Raw genomic sequence first — 27683 nt, 5'->3', positions numbered from 1 at the left:
GTACTATATAAATGGCTGAGTTTGGTGTTGTTTCTGCTGGCTGCTGCAGATGAGATTCTATAGGGGACCTCCACAGCTGCTTCTCTGGTCAACGCAAGCTAGCTTTTTTATTTACCCTCCTTTTTCTCCCCAATTTAATTCTTGTCTCATCACTGCAACTCCCCAACTGGCTCGGGAGAGGCGAAGGTAGAGTCATGAGTCCCCCGAAACATGACCTGCCTAACCGTGCTCCTTAACACCCGCCAGCCGCACCTATGTGATGTGTCAGAGGAAACGCCAGCCAGTTGGCAACCGAGGTCAGCCTGCAGGCACTCAGCCTGCCACAAGAAGTCGCTAGAGCGCGATGAGCCAAGTAAAGCCCCACCCTCCCCTAACCCGGACGATGCCTGGCCAATTGTGCACCGTCCCGGCACAGCCCGGGAATGAACCCGGGTCTGTAGTAACGCCTCTAGCACTGCAATATGCCTTAGACCACTGAGCCACTCAGGAGGCCCTCAGCCAGATTAAAAAGCTAGATTGTGTTGTTTACCAAGAGTATTACATGACACCTAATGAAACGTACAGCTCTTAATAACCTCTGACTTATTTATTATGGTATTGTCAAGTCCTTGCCAAAACACATGGGCTCTTGTCAAGATCTTTTTGTAATGGCTTAGATATTGGACTGACAGACGTAAGGTTGCGGGTTCAAGTCCCACTTGGGCTTACCTCAGAAATCAAAATTGAATGATGGATCTGTTACTGTTTGCCTGTATTGATTTGTTTCATGTTCCTCTTCTCTGTTGACCAGGTGGAGTGAAGTTCTGCTCTCTGAACTGCCTGGCGGAGGGATATAACTTCTACACAGAGCGTGCTCCGGCTGTGGTGGACGGGACGCCATGTCGAGACGACTCTCTGGATGTCTGTGTGAACGGAGAGTGCAAGGTGAGACTGTTCTGTCCTTTCTAGCCCTAATTTATCTCCCTCTTTTCCTCCCTCCCATCCTCCTACTAGTCTTGCTGAATGGTAAATCCATTTGAATTCAATCACTTGACAGCACCCCTTTTGAACGAATTTGAACAAAACCTTCCATACATATTTGCCCATTGTAGAAGTGCTCAGAAAGTGACTTTTCATACCTGAATGCCAAAACAATCAGGAGATAAAGGTGGTCAAAGACATTTTGCATACCCCACCATCCTTGCCTTCATCACTGGAAAAGATAAACGGTTGAGATTTATATCATTTTAAAGCTTACAGACATGGTTGTCAAACTATTTTACAATTGCTGGAAATAAGTTATTTAATACAAATTTGGTTATTTAATTTTTTTAACCTTTAATGTCAATTGTCTAATAATGTGTAATTATCTAATAATGTTCGCATATGTTGTATCTTAGACCATGTTTTACATTATCTACATTTTTTGTGTCATGTTTTGGCTGATAAATTTACATTAAAATGTTAGTCATTTAACAGACTCTCTTATCCAGAGCGACTTACAGTAAAGTGTGTTCAACTTAAGATAGCTAGGTGGGACAACCACTTCTCAGTCATAATAAGTACATTTTTCTTCAATAAAGTGAAGTCAGTTACACAGTCAAGGGTTTTTCTTTATTTTTACTGTTTTCTACATTGTAGAATAATAGTGAAGACATCAAAACTATAAAATAACATATGAAAAAAATATATATACACTGCTCAAAAAAATAAAGGGAACACTAAAATAACACATCCTAGATCTGAATGAATGAAATATTCTTATTAACTTCTTGCGACTAGGGGGCGATATTTACATTTTTGGATGAAAAACGTTCCTGTTTTAAACAAGATATTTTGTCACGAAAAGATGCTCAACTATGCATATAATTGACAGCTTTGGATAGAAAACACTCTGACGTTTCCAAAACTACAAAGATATTGTCTGTGAGTGCAACAGAACTGATGTTACAGGCGAAACCCAGATAAAAATCCAACCAGGAAGTGCCGCATTTTTTGAAACCGCCTCATGCCAATGAGTCCTTATATGGCTGTGAATGAGCTACGAATGAGCTTACGTTTTCTACGTATTCCCCAAGGTGTCTACAGCATTGTGACGTCTTTTTACGCATTTCCGTTGAAGAATAGCCCTACGGGACCATATTTAGCAAGTGGTCACATGGTGTCTCCCGCAGAAAATCTTGCGTAAAATACTGAGGTAGCCATTTTTCCAATCGCTTCTTATGAGAAACCAATTGCCTCGACGGATTATATTATATTATCGAATATATATGTTAAAAACACCTTGAGGATTGATCAACGTTTGCCATGTTTCTTTTTTATTTAAAAAAAAAAAATGTCACCTTTATTTAACCAGGTAGGCTAGTTGAGAACAAGTTCTCATTTACAACTGCGACCTGGCCAAGATAAAGCATAGCAGTGTGAGCAGACAACACAGAGTTACACATGGAGTAAACAATTAACAAGTCAATAACACAGTAGAAACCAAAGGGGGAGTCTATATACAATGTGTGCAAAAGGCATGAGGAGGTAGGCAAATAATTAAATCAAAATCAAATCAAATCAAATTTATTTATATAGCCCTTCGTACATCAGCTGATATCTCAAAGTGCTGTACAGAAACCCAGCCTAAAACCCCAAACAGCAAGCAATGCAGGTGTAGAAGCACGGTGGCTAGGAAAAACTCCCTAGAAAGGCCAATACCTAGGAAGAAACCTAGAGAGGAACCAGGCTATGTGGGGTGGCCAGTCCTCTTCTGGCTGTGCCGGGTGGAGATTATAACAGAACATGGTCAAGATGTTCAATGTTCATAAATAACCAGCATGGTCGAATAATAATAAGGCAGAACAGTTGAAACTAGAGCAGCAGCACAGTCAGGTGGAAGTTGAAACTGGAGCAGCAGCATGGCCAGGTAGACTGGGGACAGCAAGTAGTCATCATGTCAGGTAGTCCTGGGGCATGGTCCTAGGGCTCAGGTCAGTTGAAACTGGAACAGCAGCATGGCCAGGTGGACTGGGGACAGCAAGGAGTCATCATGTCAGGTAGTCCTGGGGCATGGTCCTAGGGCTCAGGTCCTCCGAGAGAGAGAAAGAAAGAGAGAAGGAGAGAATTAGAGAACGCACACTTAGATTCAGACAGGACACCGAATAGGACAGGAGAAGTACTCCAGATATAACAAACTGACCCCAGCCCCCCGACACATAAACTACTGCAGCATAAATACTGGAGGCTAATTACAATTTTGCAGATTAACACTGGAGTGATGAATGATCAGATGGTCATGTACAGGTAGAGATATTGGTGTGCAAAAGAGCAGAAAAGTAAATAAATAAAAACACTATGGGGATGAGGTAGGTGAAAAAGGGTGGGCTATTTACCAATAGACTATGTACAGCTGCAGCGATCGGTTAGCTGCTCAGATAGCTGATGTTTGAAGTTGGTGAGGGAGATAAAAGTCTCCAACTTCAGCGATTTTTGCAATTCGTTCCAGTCACAGGCAGCAGAGTACTGGAACGAAAGGCGGCCAAATGAGGTGTTGGCTTTAGGGATGATCAGTGAGATACACCTGCTGGAGCGCGTGCTACGGATGGGTGTTGCCATCGTGACCAGTGAGCTGAGATAAGGCGGAGCTTTACCTAGCATGGACTTGTAGATGACCTGGAGCCAGTGGGTCTGGCGACGAATATGTAGCGAGGGCCAGCCGACTAGAGCATACAAGTCGCAGTGGTGGGTGGTATTAGGTGCTTTAGTGACGAAACGGATGGCACTGTGATAGACTGCATCCAGTTTGCTGAGTAGAGTGTTGGAAGCCATTTTGTAGATGACATCGCCGAAGTCGAGGATCGGTAGGATAGTCAGTTTTACTAGGGTAAGCTTGGCGGCGTGAGTGAAGGAGGCTTTGTTGCGGAATAGAAAGCCGACTCTTGATTTGATTTTCGATTGGAGATGTTTGATATGAGTCTGGAAGGAGAGTTTGCAGTCTAGCCAGACACCTAGGTACTTATAGACGTCCACATATTCTAGGTCGGAACCATCCAGGGTCGTGATGCTAGTCGGGCATGCGGGTGCAGGCAGCGACCGGTTGAAAAGCATGCATTTGGTTTTACTAGCGTTTAAGAGCAGTTGGAGGCCACGGAAGGAGTGTTGTATGGCATTGAAGCTTGTTTGGAGGTTAGATAGCACAGTGTCCAAAGACGGGCCGAAGGTATATAGAATGGTGTCGTCTGCGTAGAGGTGGATCAGGGAATCGCCCGCAGCAAGAGCAACATCATTGATATACACAGAGAAAAGAGTCGGCCCGAGAATTGAACCCTGTGGCACCCCCATAGAGACTGCCAGAGGACCAGACAGCGTGCCCTCCGATTTGACGCACTGAACTCTGTCTGCAAAGTAATTGGTGAACCAGGCACGGCAGTCAACGGAAAAACCGAGGCTCCTGAGTCTGCCGATAAGAATATGATTGATTGACAGAGTCGAAAGCCTTGGCAAGGTCGATGAAGACGGCTGCACAGTACTGTCTTTTATCGATGGCGGTTATGATATCGTTGAGTACCTTGAGTGTGGCTGAGGTGCACCCATGACCGTCTCGGAAACCAGATTGCACAGCGGAGAAGGTGCGGTGGGATTCGAGATGGTCAGTGACCTGTTTGTTGACTTGGCTTTCGAAGACATTAGATAGGCAGGGCAGGATGGATATAGGTCTGTAACAGTTTGGGTCCAGGGTGTCTCCCCCTTTGAAGAGGGGGATGACTGCGGCAGCTTTCCAATCCTTGGGGATCTCAGACGATATGAAAGAGAGGTTGAACAGGCTGGTAATAGGGGTTGCGACAATGGTGGCAGATAGTTTCAGAAATAGAGGGTCCAGATTGTCAAGCCCAGCTGATTTGTACGGGTCCAGGTTTTGCAGCTCTTTCAGAACATCTGCTATCTGGATTTGGTTAAAGGAGAACCTGGAGAGGCTTGGGCGAGGAGCTGCGGGGGGGGGCGGAGCTGTTGGCCGAGGTTGAAGTAGTCAGGCGGAAGGCATGGCCAGCCGTTGAGAAATGCTTATTGAAGTTTTCGATAATCATGGATTTATCAGTGGTGACCGTGTTACCTAGCCTCAGTGCAGTGGGCAGCTGGGAGGAGGTGCTCTTGTTCTCCATGGACTTCACGGTGTCCCAGAACTTTTTGGAGTTGGAGCTACAGGATGCAAACTTCTGCCTGAAGAAGCTGGCCTTAGCTTTCCTGACTGACTGCGTGTATTGGTTCCGGACTTCCCTGAACAGTTGCATATCACGGGGACTGTTCGATGCTATTGCAGTCCGCCACAGGATGTTTTTGTGCTGGTCGAGGGCAGTCAGGTCTGGGGTGAACCAAGGGCTGTATCTGTTCTTAGTTCTGCATTTTTTGAACAGAGCATGCTTATCTAAAATGGTGAGGAAGTTACTTTTAAAGAATGACCAGGCATCCTCAACTGACGGGATGAGGTCAATGTCCTTCCAGGATACCCGGGCCAGGTCGATTAGAAAGGCCTGCTCACAGAAGTGTTTTAGGGAGCGTTTGACAGTGATGAGGGGTGGTCGTTTGACTGCGGCTCCGTAGCGGATACAGGCAATGAGGCAGTGATCGCTGAGATCCTGGTTGAAGACAGCGGAGGTGTATTTGGAGGGCCAGTTGGTCAGGATGACGTCTATGAGGGTGCCCTTGTTTACAGAGTTAGGGTTGTACCTGGTGGGTTCCTTGATGATTTGTGTGAGATTGAGGGCATCTAGCTTAGATTGTAGGACTGGCGGGGTGTTAAGCATATCCCAGTTTAGGTCACCTAACAGAACAAACTCTGAAGCTAGATGGGGGGCGATCAATTCACAAATGGTGTCCAGGGCACAGCTGGGAGCTGAGGGGGGTCGGTAGCAGGCGGCAACCGTGAGAGACTTATTTCTGGAGAGAGTAATTTTCAAAATTAGTAGTTCGAACTGTTTGGGTATGGACCTGGAAAGTATGACATTACTTTGCAGGCTATCTCTGCAGTAAACTGCAACTCCTCCCCCTTTGGCAGTTCTATCTTGACGGAAGATGTTATAGTTGGGTATGGAAATCTCTGAATTTTTGGTGGCCTTCCTGAGCCAGGATTCAGACACAGCAAGGACATCAGGGTTAGCAGAGTGTGCTAAAGCAGTGAGTAAAACAAACTTAGGGAGGAGGCTTCTGATGTTGACATGCATGAAACCAAGGCTTTTTCGATCACAGAAGTCAACAAATGAGGGTGCCTGGGGACATGCAGGGCCTGGGTTTACCTCCACATCACCCGCGGAACAGAGAAGGAGTAGTATGAGGGTGCGGCTAAAGGCTATCAAAACTGGTCGCCTAGAGCGTTGGGGACAGAGAATAAGAGAAGCAGGTTTCTGGGCATGGTAGAATATATTCAGGGCATAATGCGCAGACAGGGGTATGGTGGGGTGCGGGTACAGCGGAGGTAAGCCCAGGCACTGGGTGATGATGAGAGAGGTTGTATCTCTGGACATGCTGGTAGTAATGGGTGAGGTCACCGCATGTGTGGGAGGTGGGACAAAGGAGTTATCAGGGGCATGAAGAGTGGAACTAGGGGCTCCATTGTGAACTAAAACAATGATAACTAACCTGAACAACAGTATACAAGGCATATTGACATTTGAGAGAGACATACAGCGAGGCATACAGTAATCACAGGTGTTGAATTGGGAAAGCTAGCTAAAACAGTAGGTGAGACAACAGCTAATCAGCTAGCACAACAACAGCAGGTAAAATGGCATAGACTAGGCAACGGGGCCAACAGATAAAACAAACAAGCAGAATGGAGTACCGTGATTAATGGACAGTCCAGCGTGCATCAGCTATGTAGCCAAGAGATCAGTGTCCAGGGGGCAGCGGTGGATGGGGCAGGGAAGCTGGACTGGCGAGTGTTATCCAGGTTTTAAAAAACTAACAATGACTAAATAGCTTGTAGCTAGTTTGCTGGTTAGCTTCTGGAGGTTCTTGAGTGTGTTCTAAAAATAAATGTCGATATTATGGAGCTAATTTGGAAAAAAGTTTGGCGTTGTAGTGGTAGCATTTTCCGGTCGATTTCTCAGCCAAGCATGATGAACAAACGGGAGCTATTTTGCCTACAAAAATAATATTTTGGGAAAAAAGGAACATTTGCTATCTAACTGGGAGTCTCCTGAGTGAAAACATCCGAAGTTCTTCAAAGGTAAATTATTTAATTTGGTTGCTTTTCTTATTTTTATGCTTTTCTTATTTTTTTCTTCACATAGTTGAATGTGCTGACAACAAAATCACACAAAAATTATCAATTGAAATCAAATATATCAACCCATGGAGGTCTGGAATTGGAGTCACACTCAAAATTAAAGTGGAAAACCACACTACAGGCTGATCCAACTTTGATGTAATGTCCTTAAAACAAGTCAAAATGAGGCTCAGTAGTGTGTGTGGCCTCCATGTGCCTGTATGACCTCCCTACAACGCCTGGGCATGCTCCTGATGAGGTGGCAGATGGTCTCCTGAGGGATCTCCTCCCAGACCTGGACTAAAGCATCCTCCAACTCCTGGACAGTCTGTGGTGTTGGTGGATGGAGCGAGACATGATGTCCCAAATGTGCTCAATTGGATTCAGGTCTGGGGAACGGGCGGACCAGTCCATAGCATCAATGCCTTCCTCTTGCAGGAACTGCTGACACACTCCAGCCACATGAGGTCTAGCATTGTCTTGCATTAGGAGGAACCCAGGGCCAACCGCACCAGCATATGGTCTCACAAGGGGTCTGAGGATCTCATCTCGGTACCTAATGGCAGTCAGGCTACCTCTGGCGAGCACATGGAGGGCTGTGCGGCCCCCCAAAGAAATGCCACCCCACACCATGACTGACCCACCGCCAAACCGGTCATGCTGGAGGATGTTGCAGGCAGCAGAACGTTCTCCACGCCGTCTCCAGACTGTCACGTCTGTCACATGTGCTCAGTGTGAACCTGCTTTCATCTGTGAAGAGCACAGGGCGCCAGTGGCGAATTTGCCAATCTTGGTGTTCTCTGGCAAATTAAAAACGCCCTGCATGGTGTTGGCTGTAAGCACAACCCCCCACCTGTGGACGTCAGGCCCTCATACCACCCTCATGGAGTCTGTGTCTGACCGTTTGAGCAGACACATGCACATTTGTGGCCTGCTGGAGGTCATTTTGGAGGGCTCTGGCAGTGCTCCTCCTGCTCCTCCTTGCACAAAGGCGGAGGTAGCGGTCCTGCTGCTGGGTTGTTGCTCTCCTACGGCCTCCTCCACGTCTCCTGATGTACTGGCCTGTCTCCTGGTAGCGCCTCCATGCTCTGGACACTACGCTGACAGACACAGCAAACCTTCATGCCACAGCTCGCATTGATGTGCCATCCTGGATGAGCTGCACTACCTGAGCCACTTGTGTGCGTTGTAGACTCCGTCTCATGCTACCACTAGAGTGAAAGCACCGCCAGCATTCAAAAGTGACCAAAACATCAGCCAGGAAGCATAGGAACTGAGAAGTGGTCTGTGGTCCCCACCTGCAGAACCACTCCTTTATTGGGGGTGTCTTGCTAATTGCCTATCATTTCCACCTGTTGTCTATTCCATTTGTACAACAGCATGTGAAATTTATTGTCAATCAGTGTTGCTTCCTAAGTGGACAGTTTGATTTCACAGAAGTGTGATTGACTTGGAGTTACATTGTGCTGTTTAAGTGTTCCCTTTATTTTTTTGAGCAGTGTATATATTTCAGCTTTATTTAACCAGGTAGGCGAGTTGAGAACAAGTTCTCATTTACAACTGCAACCTGGCCAAGATAAAGCAAAGCAGTGCGACACAAACAGAGTTACACATGGAATAAACAAACTTACAGTCAATAACACAATAGAAAAGTCTATATACAGTGTGTGCAAATGAAGTAAGATTAGGGAGGTAAGGCAATAAATAGGCCATAGTGGCGAAATAATTACAATTTAGCAATTAAACACTGGAGTGATAGATGGGCAGAAGATGAATTTGCAAGTAGAGATACTGGGGAGCAAAGAAGCAAAGAAAAAACTATATGGGGATGAGGTAGCTTTGCACACTCTTGGCATTCTCTCAACCAGCTCAATTAACAGGTGTGCCTTGTTAAAAGTTAATTTGTGGAATTTTCCCCCAAACTTGGAACTCACACACCACCTATATGGACTACACCGGTTGTAAAGTGGATTAATGTGCTTCATTTTCAGAATTGAGCAATAAATATAGCAGCATGAGAAAACTGGGATCCTCTTATAAATAGCGACCAGTCAAAACTCTTGTTTTCACACGCGATTTACTTACCGCCCTAATAGGTCCGCAGATGACGCAATCACACTGCCCTAACCCATCTGGACAAGAGGAATACCTGTGTAAGAATGCTGTTTATCGACTACAGCTCAGCATTTAACACCATAGTACCCTCCAAACTCGTCATTAATCTTGAGACCCTGGGTCTCGACCCCGCCCTGTGCAACTGGGTCCTGGACTTCCTGACGGGCCGCCCCCAGGTGGTGAGGGTAGGAAACAACATCTCCACCTCGCTGATCCTCAACACTGGGGCCCCACCAGGGTGCGTTCTCAGTCCTCTCCTGTACTCCCTGTTCACCTATGACTGCGTGGCCATGTACGCCTCCAACTCAATCATCAAGTTTGCAGACGACTCTACAGCTTGATTACCAACAATGACGAGACAGTCTACATACAGGGAGGAGGTAAGGACCCTCGGAGTGTGGTGTCAGGAAAATAACCTCACTCAACGTCAACAAAACAAAGGAGATGATTGTGGACTTCAGGAAACAGCAGAGCACCCCCCTATCCACATCGACGGGACAGTAGTGGAGAAGGTTGGAAGTTTTAAGTTCCTCGGGGTACACATCACAGACAAACTGAAATGGTCCACCCACACAGACAGCGTGGTGAAGAAGGTGCAGCAGCGCCTCTTCAACCTCAGGAGGCTGAAGAAATTTGGCTTGTCACCAAAAACAAACTTTTACAGATGCACAATCGAGAGCATCCTGTCGGGCTGTATCACCGCCTGGTATGGCAACTGCTCCGCCCACAACCGTAAGGCTCTCCAGAGGGTAGTGAGGTCTGCACAACGCATCACCGGGGGCAAACTACCTGCCCTCCAGGACACCTACACCACCCGATGTCACAGGAAGGCCAAAAAGATCAAGGACAACAACCACCCGAGCCACTGCCTGTTCACCCCGCTATCGTCCAGAAGGCGATGTCAATACAGGTGCATCAAAGCTGGGACCGAGAGACTGAAAAACAGCTTCTACTGTATCTCAAGGCCATCAGACTGTTAAACAGCCATCACTAACATTGAGTGGCTGCTGCCAACATACCGACTCAAATCTCTAGCCACTTAATAATAAAAAATTGGATGTAATAAATGTATCACTAGTCACTTTAAACAATGCCACTTTATATAATGTTTACATACCCATCTCATATGTATATGCTGTACTCTATAACATCTACTGCATCTACTTGCCTATGCCGTTCGGCAATCGCTCATCCATATATTTATATGTGTCACGTTCGTCATATTGATGAGACCAAGAAGCAGCGTGATAAGCATACATGCTTCTTTTAATGAAGGGAAAACCATGAAACAAAACAAATGTGACGCTAACAACGAGTGCTGACATACAACTACACATAGACAATAACCCACAAAACCAACATGGGAAAATGGCAACCTAAATAGGTTGATGATTGGATCCCCAATCAGAGACAACGACAAACAGCTACCTCTGATTAGGAACCAATTCAGGCCACCATAGACCTATATATACCTAGACAAATCAAAACCCCATAGATGTACAAAAAAACTTAGACAAGACGAAAACACACATACCACCCTCGTCACACCCTGACCTAACCAAAATAATAAAGAAAACAAAGATAACTAAGGTCAGGGTGTGACAATATGTACATATTCTTATTCATTCCTTTACACTTGTGTGTATAAGGTAGTAGTTTTGGAATTGTTAGGTTAGATTACTCGTTGGTTACTACTGCATGGTCGGAACTAGAAGCACAAGCATTTCACTACACTCACATTAACATCTGCTAACCATGTGTATGTGACCAATAACATTTGATTTGATTTGAAAGGGTTTATAAGAATACATGTTTGACTAGGTTCTGTAGGCTATTTGGCTATTTGTGATACAAACTTTGGCAAAACATATAGGTCTATGGGCTAGGCTATATGATGTGTACCCCTATGATTTGAAAAAGTAGCACAAAGCCATGCGCTTATTCTTGCCTTAGAGTGCACTCGCTGGGCATCAGTGATAATTTATTTATTTATTTATTTATTTTACCTTTATTTAACCAGGTAGGCAAGTTGAGAACAAGTTCTCATTTACAATTGCGACCTGGCCAAGATAAAGCAAAGCAGTTCGACAGATAAAACGACACAGAGTTACACATGGAGTAAAAACAAACATACAGTCAATAATGCAGTATAAACAAGTCTATATACAATGTGAGCAAATGAGGTGAGAAGGGAGGTAAAGGCAAAAAAGGCCATGATGGCAAAGTAAATACAATATAGCAAGTAAAATACTGGAATGGTAGTTTTGCAATGGAAGAATGTGCAAAGTAGAAATAAAAAAATAATGGGGTGCAAAGGAGCAAAATAAATAAATAAATAAAAATTAAATACAGTTGGGAAAGAGGTAGTTGTTTGGGCTAAATTATAGGTGGGCTATGTACAGGTGCAGTAGTCTGTGAGCTGCTCTGACAGTTGGTGCTTAAAGCTAGTGAGGGAGATAAGTGTTTCCAGTTTCAGAGATTTTTGTAGTTCGTTCCAGTCATTGGCAGCAGAGAACTGGAAGGAGAGGCGGCCAAAGAAAGAATTGGTTTTGGGGGTGACTAGAGAGATATACCTGCTGGAGCGTGTGCTACAGGTGGGAGATGCTATGGTGACCAGCGAGCTGAGATAAGGGGGGACTTTACCTAGCAGGGTCTTGTAGATGACATGGAGCCAGTGGGTTTGGCGACGAGTATGAAGCGAGGGCCAGCCAACGAGAGCGTACAGGTCGCAATGGTGGGTAGTATATGGGGCTTTGGTGATAAAACGGATTGCACTGTGATAGACTGCATCCAATTTGTTGAGTAGGGTATTGGAGGCTATTTTGTAAATGACATCGCCAAAGTCGAGGATTGGTAGGATGGTCAGTTTTACAAGGGTATGTTTGGCAGCATGAGTGAAGGATGCTTTGTTGCGAAATAGGAAGCCAATTCTAGATTTAACTTTGGATTGGAGATGTTTGATATGGGTCTGGAAGGAGAGTTTACAGTCTAACCAGACACCTAAGTATTTGTAGTTGTCCACGTATTCTAAGTCAGAGCCGTCCAGAGTAGTGATGTTGGACAGGCGGGTAGGTGCAGGTAGCGATCGGTTGAAGAGCATGCATTTAGTTTTACTTGTATTTAAGAGCAATTGGAGGCCACGGAAGGAGAGTTGTATGGCATTGAGGCTTGCCTGGAGGGTTGTTAACACAGTGTCCAAAGAAGGGCCGGAAGTATACAGAATGGTGTCGTCTGCGTAGAGGTGGATCAGGGACTCACCAGCAGCAAGAGCGACCTCATTGATGTATACAGAGAAGAGAGTCGGTCCAAGAATTGAACCCTGTGGCACCCCCATAGAGACTGCCAGAGGTCCGGACAGCAGACCCTCCGATTTGACACACTGAACTCTATCAGAGAAGTAGTTGGTGAACCAGGCGAGGCAATCATTTGAGAAACCAAGGCTGTCGAGTCTGCCGATGAGGATATGGTGATTGACAGAGTCGAAAGCCTTGGCCAGATCAATGAATACGGCTGCACAGTAATGTTTCTTATCGATGGCGGTTAAGATATCGTTTAGGACCTTGAGCGTGGCTGAGGTGCACCCATGACCAGCTCTGAAACCAGATTGCATAGCAGAGAAGGTATGGTGAGATTCGAAATGGTCGGTAATCTGTTTGTTGACTTGGCTTTCGAAGACCTTAGAAAGGCACGGTAGGATAGATATAGGTCTGTAGCAGTTTGGGTCAAGAGTGTCCCCCCCTTTGAAGAGGGGGATGACCGCAGCTGCTTTCCAATCTTTGGGAATCTCAGACGACACGAAAGAGAGGTTGAACAGGCTAGTAATAGGGGTGGCAACAATTTCGGCAGATAATTTTAGAAAGAAAGGGTCCAGATTGTCTAGCCCGGCTGATTTGTAGGGGTCCAGATTTTGCAGCTCTTTCAGAACATCAGCTGAATGGATTTGGGAGAAGGAGAAATGGGGAAGGCTTGGGCGAGTTGCTGTTGGGGGTGCAGTGCTGTTGTCCGGGGTAGGAGTTGCCAGGTGGAAAGCATGGCCAGCCGTAGAAAAATGCTTATTGAAATTCTCAATTATGGTGGATTTATCAGTGGTGACAGTGTTTCCTATCTTCAGTGCAGTGGGCAGCTGGGAGGAGGTGTTCTTATTCTCCATGGACTTTACAGTGTCCCAGAACTTTTTTGAGTTAGTGTTGCAGGAAGCAAATTTCTGCTTGAAAAAGCTAGCCTTAGCTTTTCTAACTGCCTGTGTATAATGATTTCTAGCTTCCCTGAACAGCTGCATATCACGGGGGCTGTTCGATGCTAATGCAGAACGCCATAGGATGTTTTTGTGTTGGTTAAGGGTAGTCAGGTCTGGGGAGAACCAAGGGCTATATCTGTTCCTGGTTCTAAATTTCTTGAGTGGGGCATGTTTATTTAAGATGGTTAGGAAGGCATTTAAAAAAAATATCCAGGCATCCTCTACTGACGGGATGAGATCAATATCCTTCCAGGATACCCCGGCCAGGTCGATTAGAAAGGCCTGCTCGCAGAAGTGTTTCAGGGAGCGTTTTACAGTGATGAGTGGAGGTCGTTTGACCGCTGACTCATTACGGATGCAGGCAATGAGGCAGTGATCGCTGAGATCTTGGTTGAAGACAGCAGAGGTGTATTTAGAGGGGAAGTTGGTTAGGATGATATCTATGAGGGTGCCCGTGTTTAAGGTTTTGGGGAGGTACCTGGTAGGTTCATTGATTATTTGTGTGAGATTGAGGGCATCAAGTTTAGATTGTAGGATGGCTGGGGTGTTAAGCATGTTCCAGTTTAGGTCGCCTAGCAGCACGAACTCTGAAGATAGATGGGGGGCAATCAGTTCACATATGGTGTCCAGAGCACAGCTGGGGGCAGAGGGTGGTCTATAGCAGGCGGCAACGGTGAGAGACTTGTTTTTAGAGAGGTGGATTTTTAAAAGTAGAAGTTCAAATTGTTTGGGTACAGACCTGGATAGTAGGACAGAACTCTGCAGGCTATCTTTGCAGTAGATTGCAACACCGCCCCCTTTGGCAGTTCTATCTTGTCTGAAAATGTTGTAGTTTGGAATTAAAATGTCTGAGTTTTTGGTGGTCTTCCTAAGCCAGGATTCAGACACAGCTAGAACATCCGGGTTGGCAGAGTGTGCTAAAGCAGTGAATAGAACAAACTTAGGGAGGAGGCTTCTAATGTTAACATGCATGAAACCAAGGCTATTACGGTTACAGAAGTCGTCAAAAGAGAGCGCCTGGGGAATAGGAGTGGAGCTAGGCACTGCAGGGCCTGGATTCACCTCTACATCGCCAGAGGAACATAGGAGGAGTAGAATAAGGGTACGGCTAAAAGCTATGAGAATTGGTCGTCTAGAACGTCTGGAACATAGAGTAAAAGGAGGTTTCTGGGGGCGATAAAATAGCATCAAGGTATAATGTACAGACAAATGTATGGTAGGATGTGAATACAGTGGAGGTAAACCTAGGTATTGAGTGATGAAGAGAGAGATATTGTCTCTAGAAACATCGTTGAAACCAGGAGATGTCATTGCATGTGTGGGTGGTGGAACTAATAGGTTGGATAAGGTATAGTGAGCAGGACTAGAGGCTCTACAGTGAAATAAGCCAATAACACTAACCAGAACAGAAATGGACAAGACATATTGACATTAAGGATAGGCATGCTTAGTCGAGTGATCAAAAGGGTCCGGTGAGTGGAGAGGTTGGTTGGTGATTTAGACAGCTAGCCAGGGCATCGGTAGCAAGCTAGCATAGGATGGAGGTCTGTTGTTAGCCACCCCTTACGTTCCGTCAGTAGATTAGTGGGGTTCCGTGTGGTAGAGGGGATTAATCCAAATCACACAACAACAACAAAAATAAAAACAATAGATATAGTTATAGAGGCCCAAGAAGAAAACATAATAATAATAATAAAAAAAAATTAAAAAATTGTCCGATTGTCTATTCAGATAGCAGCCGGTAAGACAGCTAACGGTTAGCAGGCCGCAGATGGGCGTTCAGGTAACGTCGCGACGGAGGAGCCAGCCGAATAACTCCTTCGGGTAGATAACGTCGGCAGTCCAGTTGTGAAGGCCCGGTGGGGCTCCGCGAAGGCAGTAAAACGGGTCCGGATAGGTGACTGCAGCCCAGGTGTGATTGATGGAACTCAGGAGTGATTGACGGAGCTTGCTAGCTCCGGAATAATTGATGTTTGCTCCGGAATCGACGAAGGCCGATAGTCACACGGATAGCAGCTAGCTAGCTGTGAGATCCGGGTATGAATGTCCAGAGAGCAGCTCTAGCTTCTTGGAGGATTACAGATCTGAGGTAAATAATACTTTTTTATAAATATACATTGGTGAGGCGGGTTGCAGGAGAGTGTTTTGAAGATGAGTTGATGGAAAATAAAATAAAAATGTATGTGAAAAAGTTGTAAATATATATATATACAGGACACGACAAGACGAGGACAAAAGACGTCTGAACTGCTATGCCACCTTGGAGATAATAAGTGATAACATTAGTGATGATAAGTGATAATACATCATTCACAAGTGATAATATTGTCACCCATCAGACTGTTCTCAATTTAATCTTGTCTTTACATATACTAAATAATATACGTGTGAAATTAGTTTTGATTGGACCATTATCATGCACCTGTCGAAAACATACATTTCAACCTATGCACTTAAATAGCAAATGGAGGGGGCTTTTCCCACAGTTACTTTTCATGCCAGCCAGGTAGGCTATACTCCTGTTGTAAAGCAAAGCAATGTGCTTAATATTTGGAAAGTTGAGAAATGAATATAGTAGGCTTAGCCTATAGGAAGCTGATGGGATCCTCCTGTTTTTATACTGTTTTCTCAAGCCCATACAAATGTTGAGCAACATGAACTCATGGGCTCTCGAAGTGTTTGATGAGATTTTCGATTACATTTGCATTGATGTCTGAGTGATTAGAGGAACAACAAAGGGAGGCCATGCATGACTTAAACGTAAAAAGGAATACATTTATTCAACGAAATAATAAATACAAAACGTAACATAAGCTGTGGACGTCTGTAGGATCAGTAGTGTATGCAGTGTGTGGATGAGTGGAGAGGGCGTTGTCTGGTGAAAACAGACCATAAAAACTAAAGATGGACAAAGCCAGCCTGCCAGTCAGGGAAGAGAGTGTTGGCTGATGTGGCCACCCTTTATAGCCAGCAGACCAAGACTTCTGCGTCTAAGTGCTTGCGCCTGTCAGGAGAAACACGGTAGAAGTGCTGCCTTATTGGCTAAGCATCTCCAACATCAACATCATGCTCAATGAGATGAGTACGAGAGGGCGTATCAGACAACAGTGCAGAATAACTTTCAATGAGTTCAACCAATTCAGCACGTTTACCGTGTTGTATGGTGAAAACAGACCAGAAAACCAAAAGGTGGTGGAAGCCAGCCTGCCAGTCAGGGAAGAGAGTGTTGGCTGATGTGGCCACCCTTTATAGTCTGCAGGCCAAACCTGCCCAGGTGTGCCATATCAGCTGACAATCCTCCCAGCTCTGCCCACTGGCCTCCTGCAACAACAGACTACCAAACAGGAGATCCCAGCAGACAGAGGGGAGGGACGACCCCCCCCCCCCTTAAGAATGGTGTTCCACCACAAACCTGAAACAAAAACAAAACAAAACAGAAACAACCCTCCCTCTCCCACCTCAGCAACCTCTGATCCTAAGGAACATTTTAAGAGGTAGAGAAAGAGAGACAGAGTTGGGGAAGCAAGAGGGAGACAGGAGAGGACAGGCAAGTTGCCCAAAACAATAACAAAGAACTATGGCATGAGAGCATGGGACAAAGCACCAGCAAGGACATTTTCTTTGCCCTTAATATGGCGAATGTCCAAACTATACAGCTGCAAAAACAGCGCCCACCTCATAAGCCTCTGATTAGGGTTCTGCAAGGTCCGCAGAAACATCAGGGGATTATGATCTGTGTACACCATGAGAGAGGTGCCACCTGAACCAACAAACAATTCGAAATGTTGGAGAGCCCAAATAAACGCAAGTGGTTCATTCTCTAACACAGAATAATTGAGCTGGTACGAGTTAAACTTCTTAGAGAAGTAACTAATTGGACGGTCCACCCCTTGGACATCTGCCTGCAACAGAACAGCGCCAACTCCTACATTACTAGAATCTACATGGAGTATGAACGGATCATTCAAACAAGAGGCAACAAGCACTGGGGAAGAGCACAAGTGTCTTTACATTCTCAAATGCAGCTTGACATCTGTCTGACCAAATATACTTCACCTGAGCCTTAAGCAAGTCGGTCAGGGTTGCTACCACTGAGGAGAAGTTCTTGCAGAAGCTTTGAAAATAACCAACCATACTGAGAAAGCGCATAAGCTCCTTCTTAGTCATGGGAGGCAGACACTGCTCAATAGCTTCAACTTTGGCATGCACTGGGTGAACCACACCCTGACCGACCACTTTGCCCAGATAAATGACCGCTGCCTTAGCAAACTCACATATGGCCAGATTACCTGTCAAACGCGCCCAAGCCAACCTATCAAACAATGCTTGAATACGTTGGACATGCTGAGACCAGGTGTCACCCTAAATTACCACGTCTTCCAAGTACACCGCACATCCATCCAGACCAGAGACAACACGGTTCATGAGGCGCTGAAATGTTGCAGGTGCATTACGCAAACCAAAAGGCATAACTATATAAGAATACAGTCCAGACGTTGTGATGAAAGCACAAATCTCTCTTGCTCTAGGAGACAAGGGGACCTGCAAGTACCCTTTTAGAAGATCAAACTTGCTCACAAATTTTGCAGAATCAACTTGATCAACACAATCCTCCATAAGAGGAAGAGGAAAGGAATCAGGCTTCGTAATGTTGTTAACTTTAAGATAGTTTATGCATGGCCTAAAAGATGCATCAGGCTTCTTGACTAACAGACAAGGGGATGCCCAACTGGAACAAGAATATTCAGCAATATCGTTATCCAACGTGTACTTGAGTTCTGCGTCTAAGTGCTTGCGCCTCTCAGGAGAAACACGGTAGAAGTGCTGCCTTATTGGCTAACCATCTCCGACATCAACATCATGCTCAATGAGATGAGTACGAGAGGGCGTATCAGACAACAGTGCAGAATAACTTTCAATGAGTTCAATTAACTCAGCACTTTTACCGTTTACCGTGTTGTATGGTGAAAACAGACCAGAAAACCAAAAGGTGGTGGAAGCCAGCCTGCCAGTCAGGGAAGAGAGTGTTGGCTGATGTGGCCACCCTTTATAGTCTGCAGGCCAAACCTGCCCAGGTGTGCCATATCAGCTGACAATCCTCCCAGCTCTGCCCACTGGCCTCCGGCAACAACAGACTACCAAACAGGAGATCCCAGCAGACAGAGGGGAGGGACGTCACAAGCATGAACCTGCAGGAGCGAGTCACTGCTTTGATGTTTGCAGAGAACAGCAGGATGTTGTCCAGGGTCACGCCAAGGTTCTTTACACTCTGGGAGGGTGACACCATGGAGTTGTCAACCGTGATGAAGAGGTCTTGGAGTGGGCAGGCCTTCCACGGGAAGAAGCGCAGCTCTGTCTTGTTGGGGTTGAGCTTGAAGTGGTGGGCTGACATCCAAGCTGAGATATCTGCCAGGCACACGGAGATTTGTGTCTCCAGCTGGGTATCAGAAGGAGAGACAGAGAAAAGTAGTTGAGTATCATCCACATAGCAATAACAGGAGAGACCATGTGAGGATATGACAGAGCCGAGTGACCTGGTGCATAGAGAGAAGAGGAGAGGGCCTAGAACCGTACCCTGGGGGACACCAATAGTGAGAGTACGTGATGCAGGTTGTCGGTCGGCCGGATGTCACTAGTCGCAGGATTAGTGAGGTCATAGGATGCAGAAAGGGAGGATAGTAGGATCGAACAGGCAGAATCAGGAGACAGGAGGGAGAAGGATTTAGCAGAAGGTAGAGATGATAGGATAGAAGAGGAGAGAGTAGTGGGAGAGAAAGAGCGAAGATTGTGATGGTACATTACCATTTTGGGTAGGGACTGAGTGGTTGGAGGAGAGGGAGACAGAAACGGAAACAAAGTGGTGATCAGAGAGCTGAAGGGGGGTTGCCGTGAGATTAGTAGATGAACAGCCTCTTGAAAAGATGAGGTCAAGCGTAGTGCCTGCCTTGTGAGTGGGAGGAGACTGGGAAAGGGTGAGGTCAAAAGAGGCAAGGAGGTTGAAGTCACCCAGTATGAAGAGCAGTGAGCCATTGTCAGGAAATGAGATTATCAAGGTCTCAAGCTCATTGAGGAACTCTGTATGGGGCACCTGGTGGGTGGTAGATGACAGCAATGTTAAGCTTGAGTGGACAAATGACAGTGACAGATAGGGCTGTGCCGGTCATGAAATTTTGTCGGCTAGTTATTGTCATGCAAAAGACTGCATGTCTCATGGTAATTGACCATTTATAAACAAACTCATTTAGCATCTCTAGGCCCACACACACAAGCTGCTGCTGTGTGCCTTTGGAACATGTACATTTTAACCAGTCTAATACATCTATTTAATATACACCATAACAATAAATCCATTATTATTTTAAGTAGGTCTAAAGAAACATTATGATCTCAAGAAAATGTATTTCAGATGTACTGAATATGATTTGGCCTTGTGTATGTTATCTGGCTATGCACCATGATATAGGCTGATATAGGCTGCACACACTGTTCTCTAATCAGGTGACCATATTATCACCCATCAGACTATTCTCAATGCAATATTGTCTTTACTAATATGTTAAATTAGTTTGGATTTAGAATGGCCCATTATCAAATGAGCATGAACAGGAGCAGGAGAAAAAAAGACCTGTCTGTTAGTTCAGGTAGGCTACTCCGGTCCGGTTATTTAACTCAGTGCATCAACCACATCAACCAAGCCTCTCACTGCGTGACAGGTGATATTCTGCCCTTTATGCAGGGGTGGAAAAAGTACCCAATTGTCATACTTGAGTAAAAGTAAAGATACCTTAATAGAAAATTACTAAAGTGAAAGTCACTCATTAAAATAGTCTAAAAGTAGTTGGTTTTAAATATACTTAAGTATCAAAAGTAAATGCTAAAATGTACTTAAGTATCAAAAGTAAAAGTATAAATAGGGGGCATAATATATGGGGCATAATATGCGGTAGGCTATGTATTGTATAACGAACTCCACAATCATTATTTTAATTCTGGGTTTTTTTCAGACTTGGGCTCATAGACCTTTGCATATGTATAAGCTATAATATGTGTATTGTGTTTTGAATTAATCTTCACCTTATAAAGCGCTGGCCATTTCGTTGTGTTAGGCTTTGAAACAACATCCACAATGACCATGTTTTCCACTCAGTTTCAACCTGTTGTTGAATACAGTGAGGTGAGTTTTGAAACCACAATACTGTTTTGATGATAAGTGTTTGATGTGATTTTTTTATTGCATTGATGTCAGAGTGGTTAGAAGGACAATAGAGCCCTGAGTACCAGGCCATTAGAACCTGATGGAGGGACAATAGAGCATTGAGTACCAGGCCATTAGGACCTGATGGAGGGACAATAGAGCCCTGAGTACCAGGCCATTAGGACCTGCTGGGGGGACAATAGAGTCCTGAGTACCAGTCCATTAGGACCTGATGAGGGACAATAGAGAATTGAGTACCAGGCCATTAGGACCTGATGGAGGGACAATAGAGCCCTGAGTACCAGGCCATTAGGACCTGATGGAGGGACAATAGAGCCCTGAGTACCAGGCCATTAGGACATGCTGGAGGGACAATAGATCCCTGAATACCAGGCCATTAGGACCTGATGGAGGGACAATAGAGCCCTGAGTACCAGGAGTTGGATACTACCAACACATGTCCTGACTGCATAAAAGGAGATTATCGTGACTCAATGGTCATGTAGAATTTTACTGCGGTCATGACTCATGAGTGCTGGTTTGGCGGTAATACGGTCACCACAACAACATAGAATTAAAATGACAAGATGGAAAAGTGAGTGAGGGAGAAATGAGCAGCCCTGTGCAACCACCGCGATGACCAGATGCTCTCGGACTATGAAAGAAAACGTAGTCAGATGAAGAGAGAGCAGCTGGAGTAGCAGTGTTCTCTAGGTTGGTCCATGTCTCCATCAGGGCCAAAAAGTCTAGTGACTGAAGGGCAGCATAGGCTGGGATGAACTCTGTTCTTGACCGCGGATCAGCAGTTCCAAACGCTGCCAGAGACTAGGAATTCCACATGGGTTTTGCGCACAGGGTGCAGTAAATAAATGTACTAAAACGGAATCAAATTGAAATTTCAATGTTGAAATGGTACCACAAAGACGGTTGGAGTTCCACACAGAGAATCTTGACTTGAATGGGAATATCTGTTGTTTTAAGTTATACTGTCAATCTTCCATAGGAAACCTATTGAAATCATAGAAATATAGACAATAGAATAGACATGACCATTTCAGTTAACATTTGATGGTAGGTGGATCAGCAGTCATCTTTGTGGTAGTAATTAGAAGTTAAAAGTTCAATTCACACTCCAATGGTGTACCAACTAAATTGCAGTGGTCTAAAGGGATAGTTCCATTCTATTAATTATATTTCTATTATTGAAATGACACCCGACCTGTATTCAAGAGCCTGTTGTGTCTAAACCGGCAAAACACAAAAACTTAGATGATGGGAAATAGGGTTTAAACTCCAACCATTTTAAACAATCTGTGTTTAACGTCACTTTAAATATTGGCGTTAAAGGTTTAAATTCTAGACCAAAAAAATACTTTTTCCTAATGTTTTTCAAGAAATAGTAAAATAGCTTGACAACACTGTTTGTAAGCTTTTAAATTATATAAAACTCAACTGATTATCTTTTCCAGTAATGAAGACATGGATGTCTCATGGTATGGTTTGAGCATCTTTATCTCCTGAATGTTTTGTCATTGACCACTTCTTCCATGGGCAAACATGTCTGGAAAGTTTTGTTTAAATCAAAAGGGATTCTGTCAAAAAGTGATTGAATTCAAATGGATTTTCCCTGAAGTAGTAGTCCCTTTCAGATGGTGGTGCTCACTGCTCACACAAACAATGCCAATTATTCCCCCATCCTGTTGTTTTTGGATGGCTTCAGAGCCTGTCAAGAGCCAGGAGGGGAGGAGGAAAAAACAAGATACACTTGCTGCAGTGAATGACACCAAACCACAAAACATCTGAATTGTTGTTTTGTGGCTTCCTGCAGCTATGTGGAGCAGAGCTGGATTTCATTAGGCAGTTGAACGTCCATCACTCTGCTCTCTTGTGCTTTGTTTGGAGCAGTGTCAGGGCCTGGGCACATGGAGGGTTGGGAGTGGAGTCTCTGGGCTCGTCCAGACTCAGAGAGAAGCCTGTTTATCAACAGCTCAGCTCTGTTCTCTCTTCTCCTCTCCTGCTCTCCTCTCCTCTGTTCTGCTCTGCTCTGTTCTGTTCTGTGTGCAGCAGGAACTCAGTGACCCACCAGCTCAGCTGTCTGCACTGCTGGCTGTTACACACATTCACAGCAGCCGCTGGCCACTCTCCCTCTATCTCTCCCTCTGTTGCTTTCTCTCTCTCTCTCTCTCTCTCTCTCTCTCTCTCTCTCTCTCTCTCTCTCTCTCTCTCTCTCTTTCTCTCTCTCTCTGTGTTTCTTACTCTCTGTCTCTCTCTGGGTCTCTCCTATTCTGGAATTCTCACTTCTCATCTCTCTTATCTGGCTCTTTTTCTAACTCTCTCTGTTTCTTTCCCTATCAAATCAAATCAAATCAAATGTTATTTGTCACATGTGCCGAATTCAACAGGTGTAGTAGACCTTACCGTGAAATGCTTACTTACAAGCCCTTAACCAACAATGCAGTTCAAGAAATAGAGTTAAGAAAATATTTACTTAATAAATTAAAGTACAAAATAAAATAAAAAGTAACACAATAAAATAACAATAAAAGGCTATATACTGGGGGTACCGGTACCGAGTCAATGTGCAGGGGTACAGGTTAGTCCAGGTCATTTGTACATGTAAATAGGGGTAAAGTTACGATGCATCATACTCTCTTTTATTATTTCTCACAGTTTATTATATATCTCCCTATTTCTTTCCCCCATATTTTTCTTATATATATATTGTGAATATAAAAAGACGAAAACAGTGAGGATAAAAATGTAAGAATTGTTTGCAAGATCCAGAGAGTTTGATTTGAGGCAAGAGAGACAGAGAGGGAACAGCGAGAGAGAGATGTGGGCTTGGAAACACATGGCGTTTAGTGGTCGCTCAAAGAACACATGTTCCTAACATGGGCAGGCTGAAGTAGGCTGCCTGGCCTGGCCCAGGCTCACCAGGGGACGTGTCCCAGAGCCCAGAGTCTAGAAGTCTGAAGGGCTGGGGCCCGGCTTGGAACAAGTGTCTGTCCTCCCATTACTAAGGGGAAATGGCTTCCACATTGGTAGTTAATGGAACTAAGACCTGCCTGGGTCAACAGGGTTTGAAGTGCCCCAGGGTTGCTCTATCCATCCATTCACATGTTAGAGTTACTGTACAGCGCAGGAGTCAATTTAGACCTACATTTGTGTTTATGTTGGCTTGAACCGACTGTTGGTAGTACAGGTTGTGTTTTAGGAACGTTTCCTGGCATCCTGTGGTGTCAGTGTTTTAGTTAGGCACCTGGGAAACATTGCAATCAGCCTCACTTCTGCTGCTGAAAGTACTATGTGCCGTGTTCTATTCTCTCTATAGAGGCTAGTGGTTGTGTCTGTGTCCCTCTGTTTTCCTTCTGCCTGCTCCCTCTGACCTGTGACCCCTGTCTGTCTCCCTGCAGCACGTGGGTTGTGACCGGATCCTGAGCTCGGACGTGCGCGAGGACCGCTGCCGGATGTGCGGGGGTGACGGGAGCAGCTGTGAGGCCATCGAGGGCCTCTTCAATGACTCCCTGCCTGAAGGAGGTACGGTGTGATATACAGAGCAGGAGTCCCTTCACCACAATACTGCTAGGAAGAAATCTTAATCCTGTTCTTTGAAGCTTACTGCACTATGGTGGTCTCTACAGTAAGAGTTACACTATAAACCCCAGCATACAGTACAGTATGTGGGCACAGTTACAGTAGTGGTAGTGCAGTGGCAGGAGGTACCAATAACTCTCTGAGTAAGGGGGTTTTGGGCTGAGGAGTGGGGGGTTCAGAGAGCCCAGGGCTGGGGGGTGGTGGTGGGCCCCTCTCTCGGGCAGGGCAGGCATGGACTGACAGACACTGAGGGGACTGTTCTTTTCCAAGCCTTGGTAGCAGGACACGTCTCTCCTTTTAAAAAACCCTGATTGCTGCGTTTCTCTCCTCGCACGCTCCACTCCCTCCAACACCACTTCTAGAACAGGCCAATAGCACATACTGTACCTCAATTAGACTGGGGAATAGAACTGAAAAACACAAATAAAACGTCAAAGAAGAAAGGGCCTGTGTTTTGGACCAAGGAGCTCCAGCGACGTTCTGAGAATGTGATGTAGTTACGTTTGAGGCATCCACAAGAGAGATTATGCAACCTAATTGTTTTATGGAAATTCTAACAACGCGTGCATGCATTTGTGCATTTGGATTCTGACACAAGCTAAATATGTGTTGGACTACTGCCTTGCAATGTGAGTTAGGAGTCCTCAGACATTCTGAAAGTAATGTATAATTATCTGTTCACATGCGAGCTCTCTAGTTGCATGAGCTACTTAATCTAACAGTTAATCATATAGAGTTACTGGTGAATATCTACAGTACACGTGCCTTGCCCTGCCAACACCCCCCCCCCCCCTTCCCTCCCTCCTGTAGGTGCAGAATGACCTTTTTTTCCGGTACCTATTCCAGTCTAAACACTTTGGCCGTGATTAATGGTTCGTGATGAATTCTGTGGAAGCAAGTCAGGGGAAAACTGATACAGCCCAACCAGATGACACAAAATTAACCATCAGAGTCTCTTAGAAAACCAAGCGGTTGTCGAGGGCTTAAGGAAGGCTCAGCCTATAGCTGCTCAGTTCTGATCAGGAGACACTCCCGAGGTCTCGGTTCCATCATTCCATCATAGTGACGGTTGGAAGGCTTGTGGTCCTCTGTCCAATTATAGAGCCATGGGTCATACGTGATACTGCATAAACCTTATGCCTTCTTTTATTGTTTGTTTTATTGAACCTTTATTTAACCTGGCAAGTCAGTTAAGAACAAATTCTTATTTTACAATGATGGCCTACCCCCGGCCAACACTCCCCTACCCCCGGCCAACCCTCCCCTACCCCCGGCCAACCTTCCCCTACCCCCGGCCAACCCTCCCCTACCCCCGGCCAACCTTCCCCTACCCCCGGCCAACCTTCCCCTACCCCCGGCCAACCCTCCCCTACCCCCGGCCAACCCTCCCCTACCCACGGCCAACACTCCCCTACCCCCGGCCAACCTTCCCCTACCCCCGGCCAACCCTCCCCTACCCCCGGCCAACCCTCCCCTACCCACGGCCAACACTCCCCTACCCCCGGCCAACCTTCCCCTACCCCCGGCCAACCCTCCCCTACCCCCGGCCAACCTCCCCCTACCCCCGGCCAACCTTCCCCTACCCACGGCCAACACTCCCCTACCCCCGGCCAACCTTCCCCTACCCCCGGCCAACACTCCCCTACCCCCGGCCAACCTTCCCCTACCCCCGGCCAACCTTCCCCTACCCCCGGCCAACACTCCCCTACCCCCGGCCAACCCTCCCCTACCCCCGGCCAACCCTCCCCTACCCCCGGCCAACCCTCCCCTACCCCCGGCCAACCCTCCCCCACCCACGGCCAACACTCCCCTACCCCCGGCCAACCTTCCCCTACCCCCGGCCAACACTCCCCTACCCCCGGCCAACCTTCCCCTACCCCCGGCCAACCTTCCCCTACCCCCGGCCAACACTCCCCTACCCCCGGCCAACCTTCCCCTACCCCCGGTCAACCCTCCCCTACCCCCGGCCAACCCTCCCCTACCCCCGGCCAACCCTCCCCTACCCCCGGCCAACCTTCCCCTACCCCCGGCCAACCCTCCCCTACCCCCGGCCAACCCTCCCCTACCCCCTACCCCCGGCCAACCCTCCCCTACCCCCGGCCAACCCTCCCCTAACCCCGGCCAACCCTCCCCTACCCCGGCCAACCCTCCCCTACTCCCGTTCAACCCTCCCCTAACCCTGACGACGCTGGGCCAATTGTGCACCACCCTATGGGTCTCCCGATCACAGCCAGTTGTGATACAGCCCGGGATCGAACCAGGGTCTGTAGCAATGCCTCTAGCACTGAGATGCAAAGCCTTAGACCGCTGCACCACTCGGGAACTAAATATGCTCTAATAATAAGGGGACCATGAGGGAGGGGTGAGTGGGTTTCTCCTGCACCCGCTCGGGGGGGGGGGGGATTGCAGGTGGGCACGTGGCAGACAGTTTTAGGTGAAGTTCAGCCAGTGTGGGTTGTGGTAGCCCTGTGACTGCGGAGCCATACAGGTCTATTCTAGGCCCTCTCCCTCCACGACAGCAGCAGCTCTCCTCCCTCCACCCATCTACCTCCCCCCTCTGGAACCCTCAGAGTGGACACACCCTCCTGAGGTGGCCGCAGCTCAGTGGCTGGGACCACAATGGCCATCTCAGCCTGGGCCTACAGCCTGCCCGACCGCCTGACAGGTCTATTCTGGGTCTGGGCTGATTTATGAGCCACAGAGTGCTCAGTCATGTCTACAGGTTTTTTTTTATGTCTCTGAGGCTCAGACCAATCCTCACTCCTAGGAGGGTTTAAATAGGGTTAGTTGTCAGGCACTAACCAAGCAGCAAAGCTGGTGTTCTGGGGAGGTTGTTCTGGGCAGGTGTTCTGGGCTGGTGTTATGGGGAGGTTGTTCTGAGCTGGTGTTCTGGGCTGGTGTTCTGGGCAAGTTGTTCTGGGCTGGTGTTCTGGGCAGGTTGTTCTATCTAGTGATTTACACCTAAGAGTGATGATGGTGCCATATTCTCCTGTGCCTCTGCAACCTTACTACTCCCATCTGGTGTCTGCATTCTCACCTGAGTTATCACCTCCTCCATCTCTCTGTCAGCTGTTCTCTCGCATCTATCTTTCTAGGTTTTCTCTTTCTCCTCTCCATCTGTGTAGTCTACCTGCTCTTCATCTCTCAACCCCCCCATATCTCTCTCTCTCTCTCTCTCTGTCTCTCTCTCTCTCTCTGTCTCTGTCTCTCTCTCTCTCTCTCTCTCTCTCTCTCGCAGTCTGTGCAGTCTGTAACTCTGGCAGTGGTGGAGGGTTACTCAGGGGTTAAGGGCTGGGGGTTTATTGCTCTTTGGCTCT

General features: G+C 46.4%; 1 protein-coding gene across 1 annotated transcript in view; it reads left to right on the top strand.

Annotated features, from left to right (window-relative positions):
- LOC109897905 (A disintegrin and metalloproteinase with thrombospondin motifs 10-like) overlaps positions 1 to 27683 on the top strand; it is a 67469-nt gene that overhangs the window by 29077 nt on the left and 10709 nt on the right. Inside the window, exons 16-17 of the mRNA XM_020492561.2 lie at positions 791 to 924; positions 24186 to 24309. Of these exons, the coding sequence (XP_020348150.1) occupies positions 791 to 924; positions 24186 to 24309 (258 nt within the window). The remainder of the gene's footprint in view (positions 1 to 790; positions 925 to 24185; positions 24310 to 27683) is intronic.

Source organism: Oncorhynchus kisutch, linkage group LG10 (genome assembly GCF_002021735.2).
Source record: "Oncorhynchus kisutch isolate 150728-3 linkage group LG10, Okis_V2, whole genome shotgun sequence".
NCBI classification, from domain to species: domain Eukaryota; kingdom Metazoa; phylum Chordata; class Actinopteri; order Salmoniformes; family Salmonidae; genus Oncorhynchus; species Oncorhynchus kisutch.
The sequence above is the reverse complement of the archived record's forward strand: the minus strand, read 5'-3'. Positions and strand labels throughout refer to the sequence as shown.